This window comes from Centrocercus urophasianus, unplaced genomic scaffold (assembly GCF_019232065.1).
Source record: "Centrocercus urophasianus isolate 14NV4802_14NV808 unplaced genomic scaffold, USGS_Curo_1.0 seq_18, whole genome shotgun sequence".
Lineage (NCBI taxonomy): Eukaryota > Metazoa > Chordata > Aves > Galliformes > Phasianidae > Centrocercus > Centrocercus urophasianus.
This window is the reverse complement of record NW_024884733.1, coordinates 20,476,616-20,488,457: the sequence shown is the minus strand read 5'-3', so window position 1 is coordinate 20,488,457 and position 11,842 is coordinate 20,476,616. Positions and strand designations below refer to the sequence as shown.

At 44.2% G+C, this 11,842-nt stretch overlaps 1 protein-coding gene across 1 annotated transcript; it reads left to right on the top strand.

Annotated features, from left to right (window-relative positions):
• The first annotated feature begins 702 nt into the window (after positions 1 to 702).
• PRDX1 (peroxiredoxin 1) lies at positions 703 to 6,937 on the top strand. Its single transcript, XM_042820039.1, has 6 exons — positions 703 to 806; positions 3,413 to 3,529; positions 4,005 to 4,158; positions 4,411 to 4,533; positions 5,313 to 5,443; positions 6,551 to 6,937. The coding sequence occupies exons 2-6, from the start codon at positions 3,424 to 3,426 to the stop codon at positions 6,634 to 6,636; spliced, it is 600 nt and encodes a 199-aa protein (XP_042675973.1). The 5' UTR covers positions 703 to 806; positions 3,413 to 3,423; the 3' UTR covers positions 6,637 to 6,937.
• The last annotated feature ends 4,905 nt before the right edge of the window (positions 6,938 to 11,842 follow it).

The following is an 11,842-nucleotide window of genomic DNA, read 5'->3' as shown; positions in this document are numbered from 1 at the left end:
GTGTATCGTGGTAGCCCTACAAAATGGGTGTTATGCATGGAAGTGTGACAAACGAGCACAATGAGCACAAGAAAGCCAATATTGCTTTGTGTGCTGGCAATATGCTGGAGTTGTGGGAGACTGCCTTGTTGTAGAGCTGTTAATTAGGACTGCCCGGCCTTCCAGGGTAACCCCTTCCCGTGTGCCTGAGCTGCAGCAGTATCTCAGTTTATAGACCTCAGTTCTCCTTACCACACGAAGTTAAGAAAGTAACAGCAGGCAGATTTGACCCCACACCTGTATGGCACTGAACGCGCACTGCTTTGTTAATAGGCCTGACTTTACTGAAGTCAGTGACAAACTCCCATTCACCTAAATGGCAAACGCCAGCTGGATCTCATTCTTCCTCTCCGTCTCTGATGACTCCTAATTATTGCGGCTTGGTTCTATTGAGGTATTAAAGCCATTTCTCGTAACGAGCCACCTGACTCAGCTCGCCGTGAACCGCTTCCAACCATTCCGCCGGCTGTTTCCCCGACACCGCCCAGCCGCCATCCAAGCGACGAGCGCTGCCGCTCTGCAGCCGCCGTGCAGCGCGGGGCAGATAAGGCGCGGGGCGGCTATCGGGCGCGGCCGCCTTGTGCCGAGTCATGCTGCCCCAGCGGGCGGCCCGGGAAGGCGGGACGGGAGGAACGGACCGGGAGCGCAGCGCCCGTCTCCTCGCGAGATCGGGGCCGCTATAAAGGGGCGGCGCGGCGGGGGCTGCGGCAGTTGGCGGCTTCCTGGTGGAGTGCGGGGCGCAGCTTGTGCGGTGTGCGGCTCTTTGTGTGAGTGGGGGCGGGGCGCGGGATGGGATCGGATCGGATCGTGCGTGCAGCGCGCAGTGCTCGGGGTGGGGGTCTCTTGGGGGTCGGGGTTGCACGTTGCTTTCGCTTATGGCTTACGTCCCGTCCCCTTTCTCTTTTTCCGTGTCCGCAGAAGGGGTCGAGCGAAGCGCGCTGGGCACGCTGCTCTGTGGGGAGGGTTCTGCTGGAGATGCTGCTTTCTGCAGCCGTTTGGCGTGTATTTTTTTCCCCTCTTTCTTTAAAGGGCTATGGGGCTGAGAGGAGCCGGGCACCGCTCCCTGCGCGCCGCCTCCCGGCCCTCCGCCGGCGCTGCGCCTGGGGGAGCGGCGGGAGCTGCGCGGCGGGGGCAGCTCGGAGCAGGGCCGGACCGGACCGGGCCTCGGGCGGCGGGCGCGGAGCCGTCCGGCCGTGGAGCGGCCCCGCCGGGAGCTGGATGGCCGTACCGCCCTTCTCCGTCCGCAGTTCGATGCCTTAACCGCGCTGCTGGGGTGGTGAAGGGGAAGGCTGCCGTGTTTTGGAATGGCCTTTCGCGCCCGTTGGAGTATCCTAAAGGTGTGAATTTCCAGTTGGAATGCAGGCCCGCCTTGTTGTAATTGCAGCCTGGCGGTAAGCGAGGCTGTGAGCAGCCAAGGCGCTCTGAGCTGCCGGAGCTGCGCTTCGTTTGCAGCGCCGTGCTTCCAGAATGAAGGGAGCTCGCACGCAGTCTGTGCTCTGTTCCTCGGCGGATTAGGAAACTCTGTGGCTGGAAATCCAAGCAGAACGTATGGCTGCGTGCTGCCCCTACCTGGGAGAGCAGGCGGTGGCAAATAGCATCTGCCTGCTTCAGAGCACAGCTCTTGCAGTAGGATACCGCTACATCTCCTAACCTGATGTTAAAGACTTGCAGGTTATCTAAAAAGGGACAATAATTCCTCTCTCAGAAATGTCAGAGAGCGGTCTGACTGCCTTTATTTGACACTGTATCCCTAGTATTATGCTCCAGAGAAGTGCTGATGGAGCAAATATAGGTCTGGCATAGTGCTGAGCAAAAGGATGACCTTGAGCTTGAGTACAGGGAAATAATGGAATTCTGTGGTAGAACGCAGGGTCGTGTACTCCAGATAAAATAGGTATTGCTTAAAAGACAGAACTTTCTGGTAGAAGGTGTCTCAGAACTGTTGTGCGATGGTATTTTTTAGAATAGTATCTGCATTTATGGCTCCGTGAAGTGATCAGAGGGATTATTAATGTCATCATGCTAGACTGTTTCAGTACCATCTTATGAATGCTTTGCAGTTCTGGCTACCTTGGTTCATAAGATTATGTCCTGATTTGCTGCATTTGAAGATGAATCCCTCAGATGAGCTGGGAATGTGGAACTTTTTGTATGAGGCAGTTAAACATGCTGAGTCAGGTGGCATTTTGCAAAGCGAAATGAAGGAGGGGGTTATTGTCTGTTTCTCTGCATGTAAGAGGAGCCTTCAGATGTTAAACTCTTTGTAGAAGCTCTAAATTGATCCGTTTAAACTTGAATCAAAATTAAATCCTTATGACATCTGAGGTAATTCTCCAGGAGCTGTGGTAAGGGAGAAGGAGCCAAGAAATTAAGTGCATCTGACTCGTTCTGGAATGGACTTTGTGCCATGCAAGCAGGGTTTGTAAGGGTCTTTGAATCTCAGCTTTCTGTAGCAATGTGAGACTCGGTAATACTAGCCTTTCAGAGGCCTGTGTCTCCATGCCAGGTAATTCTTTTACATGTAAAATGACTTCAGTGAGATCACTTGAAGACCGAGCTGAAGGAACTAGGTTATGAAGTTGTCCGTTTGAAGGATAGTGCTCTGGAAGTAACTGGAATTCTGAAGTGCTGAATTCTGAAATGCTGCATCTGTAGACTGAGCAGAAGTGCTGTGCAGAACGTGTTACAGAGGACTAGACTTAGGGCTGGTGGCCAGAAGTAAACTTCTCTTGGCCTCATGTACACTCCTACTCTTTTTCAATGGACTGAAATGTTCAGGGGAACCAGCCTGGCTTCACTGGTTCAAGACTTTGTGGAACTTAAGTTGTTAATGTAAAATGTGAACCAAAATACATCATGAGTCTTTTGTTTGTAAATAAAACAAGGTTTCTTTGTTTGTGAGGCTGGAGAGTAGTTATGGAGAGCATTGTTCTCCTAGAGATTAATAAAACTCTGCTTGGAGACAAGGTTTGGGGTCTCAATTCCCTTGTGAACTTGAGCAAGAGTCTCCTCATCAATAGTTTGGAAGAAAGGTTTTCTAATTCATCCACCTATTGGAGCTGGAAGACTTAGTGTGAATACAGCTAAAACTCTACAGGCTGGGAGAGAGTTAACTGTCTGATGAGCTGTTACTGGTCAAAGATAACAATTGTATTGTTAGGGAACTAACGTGCCATAAGGAATCTGCATAGTAGTTCCATCTGGATACCTGACTACCCGGATGATGAGATTAACATGAATTTTACTTTAAGCCTTGCTGCAAGATCAAATGCTGATTAACTACCCCTTGATGCATGAACTGATGTGATGCACCTGGAAATAAGATATATTCAAACATACAACTATCTAAACTGCTCTGTTAATTCTTTTCTAGATTGAATCAAGATGTCTTCAGGAAAGGCTTTCATTGGAAAACCAGCCCCTGAGTTTACTGCCACAGCTGTAATGCCAGATGGGCAATTCAAAGATATCAAGCTCTCTGACTATAAAGGTAGGCCTATGTGCATCTAATTACACAAATGATATCTCCCCATGTGCAGGAGTTGGGGTGGGGGTGCATCTAATTAAGCCTTTAATTTGGTTTCCAAGTAACAGTGACCACTTGACTGTAAACAATCTACAGTGATTTTGTTCATTGCTGACTGGAGTATGTTTGGGAGGATGTTGACAGCATGGCTGAATGCCCTAATTATGATGATTGTTGGTTGTCAGCATAAAATTCCTCTAAAATAGAACACTTAAGTCTTATCCTAGATTCAGTCAGTTTGAGTCTGATACAACATCTTCAAAACATTAGGTGGAGCTACAAAATCTTGTAGGTTTATCTGTTGGTGGAAAGTAGAATTCCCTCTAACTAATGAGGCTTCTTTCTACAGAAGTACTAGAAAGCTATTCTCACTGTTTGCAAGTTTGGTACTGTTGTAGAACCTAACATAAGAGATTAACTGGTAACATTGCTCTTCTAGGAAAATACGTTGTGTTCTTTTTCTACCCCCTGGACTTCACTTTTGTTTGTCCAACTGAAATTATCGCATACAGTGACAGAGCTGATGAATTCAAGAAAATTAACTGTGAAATAATTGGAGCTTCTGTTGACTCTCACTTCTGTCACCTTGCCTGGTAAGAATCAGCCTTTGAACCTCATACAGTATTGTGCCTGGCCTCAGTTCTTACAGGAACTGGATTCTGAGTATTCAGACTTAATTTACTGATGTATCAAACAAAAGCATGTAGGAAGTACTGTCATTCCAAGTGCTTCTAAAGAATGGGAATACTGGTCAGTTCCTTTGTTACCTTGTGGCACCCTTCATGCATCCTGAGTGCACTTAGGGTGAGCCTCTGTACCTTATGAGCTGACCTTCTTGCTTTTAGGATCAACACTCCTAAGAAACAAGGTGGTTTGGGCACTATGAAAATCCCACTGGTCTCTGACACAAAGCGTGTCATTGCCCGAGACTACGGAGTACTTAAAGAGGATGAAGGTATTGCATACAGGTAATGAGCAATAAGGTAAACCTGTTGTTATTGCAACATACAGCTTTAATGCAGAACTTGCATGTACTTGAACACCTGCAGCAAACTGAAGTTCTTAGCTATTCAAGATGTAAGCTGCTTTAAGCTATTGCTTCTACAAGGAGAGACGTTACTTGTTTAGCCTTATGGTTTTGGTAAGCTAGATAAATGTCTGCTGCTTTCCTTTGATAACAGCATTACTTAGAGCGCTACCTATCTGCATGATGCAGGTGAGCTTATGCAAATATGGCTAACACAAGGTGTCTACGTAGTTATGAAAATGATTAGAGTATTTAGTGAGGGATTAAAAGCTATGCCTTATCTTTTAGTCAGCTGAACAGTTGAAGTTGCTGAGGGAGCTGAACTGTTAATTCTTCATGTGACTTTAGAGAACTAACTGGTTGATGATTGGCCAGAGCTGTATTTCAAAGAATTGCATAGTTCTTTTTTCTTTAGAAGAAATTCCCTTTTTTTTTTCCTTCTTTTATTTTCGTTCCACTGGTATTCCTTAAACCAAAATAAACACATTGAAGTAACATTTTTACTTCATATTTATCTGCTATCTCTCTTAGCTCCTCTTGAATGTGTGTTTATTTATCATGGTGTTGTATTAGCATACGAACAGAGAGCTCTTTTTGAGAAAGGAAGAGGTCAATAATACTGTACCATGCCATTAAGTCTTGTGATGGAATGTTGTTTCTGAAACTCGCTTCAGACAAATCTGTCAGAATCAGTGTTTAACTTCAGGTCTGTCTTTGTAGGGGTCTGTTCATAATCGATGAGAAGGGGATCTTGAGGCAGATCACAATCAATGATCTTCCCGTTGGCCGTTCTGTTGATGAGACCCTCAGGCTTGTGCAGGCCTTCCAGTTTACAGATAAACATGGAGAAGGTAAGGGTTCACTCTGATTCTCTAGAGAACAGTATTGACTAGAATAGGTTTGCTAAAAGATACTAAGTATGTATATAGAATTGTGCTGCTTGTAATGAAGCTGTTTCTGTGAAGCGGTTTGAAGCGCACCTTAATGCCATACAACCTTATTCCAGCTCATAGTCCATCAAGTATTTGCCTGGTGTTGAAATCACTTAAACCAAGTGCTGGGCATCTTGGCAAGTACGTAGAAGTGGTCTATCTTCAATTAGACAATGTTCTGTAATACCCTTTTTCAATTAGAAAATACTCAAATGCTGAAGAACATGTCTTATGCTTGCCTCTACAGGCAAAACTAACTTAGACTCAGCTCTCAGGCTTGATAAACTGACGCAATTGGTACTGATGATAAGTTTATTAAGCAGTCTGTTGAAGCATTTAAATTTTCTGATTTGTATTTGTGAATATTGAGGCCAGGCAAAGGGGAAAATGGCAGAGTTCTTGTGCCTGTAGTAGTGGTTCAAAGGTGCTTGAGGCTGGTTGCTTTTCCTAAAGAAGGGGAAAAAAAAAAAAAGACACTGCATATGAAAGCTTTGATGTGGTTTATTTAAAGCCAAAATTGACATAGGTGTTAATATGTTTAGCTGTCATTAGTTAATTGCAGGTATTGCTATTGGTCATGCTTAACTTGCTTCAGAGCTGGTAGATCAGTGTTGCACTTTAATAAAAACCAGTTGCTGTTGTACTTGTGCCCAACTCCAAGAGCATCAGTGTTTCTTAACTTGGATGCCATGTTCCAGGTTCTTTTTCAACTGAGGAGGTATTCCTAATATATGTTGATGGGGCAGTCACATGTCTTGCAAATGAAGCCTTTTGAGGTTTACTGTGCCCTGGAGTAGTCAAAATCTGGCAGAAGCTCCTCTTACATAGCAAGACTGAAGTCTAGGCTAGGATGAGGTATACAGCAGTACTGAGAAGCTGAGAGCTGAAGATGGTGCTGAATTGATTAATGTATGTTCTGTGTGTTGCACAAATCGTAAAAGCTGTGAGTTGTTGCTAGCGTGCTTTGTCTGTATAAAACATTGAGCAGGAATGGCTAGGAAGGCTCACATGTTCTTATTGTTTCAGTGTGCCCAGCTGGCTGGAAGCCCGGCAGTGATACAATCAAGCCTGATGTTCAGAAAAGCAAAGAGTATTTCTCCAAGCAGAAGTAAACTTTCGTTGAGTGGAAACTAGTATGCCTTACATAAAGAGCAAGTACCAGTTCCCGATCTTTGACTAAATAATTGCATTTGAGTCAAGGGATCATGCTATAGGTATAAACAGTAACTTTTTTTTTTTTTACTTGAAGGAAAGTTTGTCCTGTTGACAGTAACTTCATAGAAGACCCTAATGATCAATATCTGTACATCAGGGCCTATTGACTTTAGTGACAATGCAGTATATGTGGTTAGCCATGTGTTGCATATAGAACAATGGTATCCTTTTGTAACTATTAAACTTGTGGAAAGAGCACATCGTGTACTGGTCTTATGTAATCAAGAGCTTGAAGAGTGGCGCAGGCTGTGCTTCTGTTTCACTGACAAGTACTGGCAAAATTAATTCACTAGAAAATACACAAAGTTGTTTTTTTTTTTTTTTTTTTCCTCTCTAGAGGGAACTATACTCCTTCATAGCATATGGGTTATGGTGTGATGCCCTGGTTCAGAAAGACAACTTCTAAATAGCGGTGAAAGATCATGGTCTCGCAGCTCAGTCTCTTGAACTGTCTGTAGGCAGTTTAATTCCTGGAGGCCTTCTGCAGCTGCATTGCAATGGAGATACTAACACCTCAGTTCTGTGTTTCTATAGGAAAGTTCTTGGCAGAAGAAAAATCGGAATGTAGAGCAGCACAGTTTGACCTGGATCTGTCAGGGTTAAGAGATGCTACAGTGCCTGGAGTGTGAAGCCCTGTTGTGGCTGACAGAGGCCAGGCAAGTCTTAATGTGCAGTGTAAACTTATTTCTGCATTTATTTTGGTTAAATTTGATTGCATAGGCAAAAACTCTGGGAATCTTAATGTCCAGTTTGAAGACAATAGAGGAGTGGAATACTGGGCTTCCTGGAAAACAAATTTCCTTGGATATATGATGTGGCTTCTTTGGATACACAACATGGAATTGAGAGGACTGAGAACATGCTAGTTGATCATATGACTGCAAGGTGCTGGAGAAGATCAAAAGGGTGATGCTATGAACTTGGATTGGCTCAGCCTCACCTTTAATCTTTGTACCAGAAATGAATTTTATAATGTGCACATAAGGCCACAGTCATATGCCTTGATTAACTTAAACTTAATTACAGCTGCGTTGGCCATGTGGCTTCATGGTTAAAGGTGCCTTGTAATGATGTTCAGATCAGCAGGAGCTATTGCTTTGCAGTGCAAGTGGGTTAGAGCCTTGTGATGTTTCTGTACCTGTGGAGATCCAACTCTCAAGTGAAATGATTCTCAGTTGCATCGCTTTATTTAGTGTTTAGAGCCCACATGACCCTTCCATGGAGACAACAGAGCATCTTAACATCCATAGGTTGTTGAAGTAATGGCTGCAGGGTCTAAGCAAACGCCTGCATTTAAAGCTGTAGTTGTATGGGAGTTGTGTATAGATGCTTGATGAGGTTCAAGGTAAGTGAACAGTACTGAAGCAATACTGAACATGAAGTTCTGCCCTGTTGGTGAAAGGGAAATGGGGGAGGTCAGAGCTGGTCTGGTGTCAAACTTCAGTTGTGTTGTGCTCTGTTTACTTTAAGTAAAGTAAACTTTAAAGTATGAGGGAATTGGTAACAGCAGTCCTTGGGATGGCTCTTGTGTGCTTCAGGCTATTGGAACGTGTTGTGTTTTTAATTTCTCTGGTATAACTAAAATGACGTCTAGTGCAGCCCACAGGACGTGGGCAGTCCCTGCTCCTGGGCCGCCCTCCTCCCTCAGGCGGTGGAATTGTTCCCGCCCCGCCGGGAGGCGCCGCCCGCCATTTCCCCGCAGTGGGGTCTGTGTGGCTGCGGGTGCGGGGCGCCTCGGTGGGCGGGCCGGCGTGGGAAGTCCCGATGAACGCCTGCCGCCTTCGCTCGCCTAACGGCTCCTCTGGCGTGCGGGGCTTCCTTTGAACACCGCCGTGTGGTGGGCGGGCTGAGGCGCTCCGCAGTGTGTTCACCCAGTGCAGCAAGCTGCGGCCGGTGCAAGAGCTCACAGCCCTGAACACGTGTGGGGCAGGTGCTTGCCTTGTGTTTGTACTGCTACGTGTCTGTGCCGGATAGCCAGCTAAATGTGGGAGCGAATGCAGTTAAATCCATACAACTGAAGATTCTCTTCATCCCTCGGCCATGTGAGATGCTAGGTTTTCTGCAGGCTATTTCAAATTGGCAATGGAACACTTGGTTTGGTATCACTAAGCGTTTTCCTTACGTGGATGAAAAGGGCCACTTTGACAGAAGGAGTTTCCATCTGTTTTTGAAAAACACTCCTTTAGAAAATCTTAACAGTCGATTCCTTAACAATCACTCCAGCCTTTCTGTGGGACCTTTGGATTTTCTTTTATTGGCTTTTCCAACAAATCAATGCAGTTCTAAGAACAAAAGCAGGTGGGTTACATAACACAACTCTTGTGAAATGATGCCGTTTGGTTAGAAAAGGATGTGAACTTTGGCAGTTGTACTCCTTAATATAGACCAGAAGAGCAGTGGGTCTTACTGCATTCATGGTTTGAGAAATGTACTCTATGAAAACTCTCAGTTACTCTGCTGTTCAGCAGTGACAGCCTGTGTAAGTTCTGAAGTATCTTGGACAGATTAAGCTACAGAGGGCTTACAATGGAAACTTTGTGATTCAGCTTTGCAAGGGAGCAGTAAGAAGTGCCCAGGGGCTGTGTGAGGCCATAGGTGGGCTGGGCAGGCAGCTCTGCTCAGTGTGTGCTGTGAATGGACAAGCCCGTGCAGCTGGGCGGCTGCAGAGCTGTGGCAGCGCTGCATTGCTGGCAGTTCCTGCTGAGGTAAGCTCATCCCACCACGCCTAGCGATGATGGCTTTGGACTTCAACACGAAACTTGGCTCTTTCAGCTGAAACTTATATCACCGAATGAGTGTACTGTGGTTTATAGTGTTTCTGTAACAGATACTGACTACATATCTACATGAAGTCTTGAAATATCCATACTGACAGAAATGTCCTTTGAGAGAAAAGCCTTTTATCTACAGCTGAAGTCAGGGAAGGATAAAACTGATCAAAATTGACTTTTTCACAAATACTGTTTCTAGCTAGGGAAAGAGCCTGCTGAGATGATTGAAGCAGTGGAGGAATTCAGGGAGACTTTTCTGAGTAGTACTAGAAAAAAGGTGACAGCATGAAATGAGAATCTAAAGCAATATAATAGATTTTTTTTTTTAATGCATTAATAGAGAAACTAATGATTCTGCATTAATTTAAGATTCTATTAAGATTTTTCAACCTATGTAGCCCTGCCTCCTCCTGCTTTAATTGAGCTGCAGGGACTTGCCCACCCTGTCCTTTATTTTGCATGGGAGAAAAATGGCCTCCAGAAGTTTTGGTGGTGCAAGACATCTGATTCTCAATCAATACCCTGTTATTAAAAATGAAATTGTTTGCTTGCCAAGCTGTGCTTGAATATAAAAATATCAAAATTCTCATGAGAAATGTATTGTGGATATAATTCCCCTTCATTGACACATGTATTCTTCATGAAGGTGGAAGGTCGAATACTCACAGATAGAAAGTCACATTTTCAAGGGTTGTGGTGTATATTTTTGGAGAGATTTCAGATGTTCCACTAATATATTTTTCAATCTCCAGCAAAACCTCATTTTTGTTACACTTCCTACATATTTCCCATGACTTTGCCAGTCATTGGAGAGAAATTACTACTCCTGTTTTCTCCTTTATAGGGCTGTTCTTCCAAGCATTATCACTGTATACCTGTTCTCAGGTGCAGAAAGAAAGGCATTTGTATCCCTTCCCTGAAAACATAAAGGGGAAGTGCTCTGTTTGCATTCTGCAGCAAACATATTGATGATCCATGGTGAGATATGTGGTATGGGGGGAAGCCAAAATGTACTAATCCATTTTGGTAGATGAATGTGATGGTTAAGGTTGAAGAGTTAAAGCTGGCTCTCTGCTGTAATAAATAGCAACACCCACTTCCTCTTCAAGAACGGCTTTAGAACCACTGCACCTGAAAGCAGACTTCTTAAATGCATGTTTTGCTTGGAACTGAACAGCGTGCTGATGGCCACACTGCCTGCTGCCTATCGTTCAGACAGCAGCATCAGGAAGCAGCTCTGCAACACAGTCCTCAGTGCAGTCCTTAGTCAATCCAGTGTGTTTATTCTTGCACTACTGAGATAAGAGTAATTGGTTTAACTGGTGGGGAAAAAAAAAAAATAGGCCCTGGAGTGTTTTCTTGTTTCTGAGGAATAATCACCATGTCTGCTTATCACCAGATTAGACAGTGCTTTGCATTTAATCAGTATTGTCTGTCACAGATTTAATTAAAATCTCACCATTTTTTTCTTCATTTCTGACTTCATCATTAACCTCCACTAATGGAGCAGGTAAATTATTAATGCTATGCACATGAAGAAATGACAAAATATTTGATTACTTTGAAACATATGGAATATCTTGTGAAATGTGAATTGAAAGTCTGATATCTTCTTACTTTTCTTTACTGCTCAGGTCTTAAATACTCCCCCTGCTGCTTATAGTGAGGAAGAAAAGAACTTAAATATTTCAAAATGAGAATTTAGTGAAAACTTCACACAGAATTGTAGGGGTTGGAAGGGACCTCCAGAGATCGTGTCCAACCCCCCTTACGTAAAATGCAGTAGCTAAATCATCTGGCTAAACATTTGCAATGACTTGTTTGACATTTGCAACTCCCTCAGATAAGAATGTCTTTATGCTGCCTCAGGATCCAAAATGATTTGTTCCTCACCAGGTCTGGTCTTGTCAAAGAGGTGAGAAGTCAAACAGGTTCTCAGACTCTGCTTTTACAAGGCACAGCCCAGCAAGGAGAGCAATTGCAGCTGTGGTGCTGAGAGTTGGCTGAAAGGCAGTAGGAACAAACAGAATTCACTCCAAAACTACTATGGCAGGATTGAATATGGAGTTAAGTACTTGTGCTCTGTTCTGCCTGACATAACTGTATTGCCTGAAGCACCAAGAACACAGATTTGCCCTTACCTGATACATCACTAATATGTTTTTAAACGAATTCCAGTAATTGCTTCTTAGTTACTGAGAGGAAAACCCCTCAGCTGAGTTACTGCTGGACACCCTGATCTGATCTTTTGTTACTGCCAGAACACAGGAAGAAAATGGAGGTGCCTTGTCATGTGCTGCTTGTTAAACCATCTGACTTAAACAACCTTGTA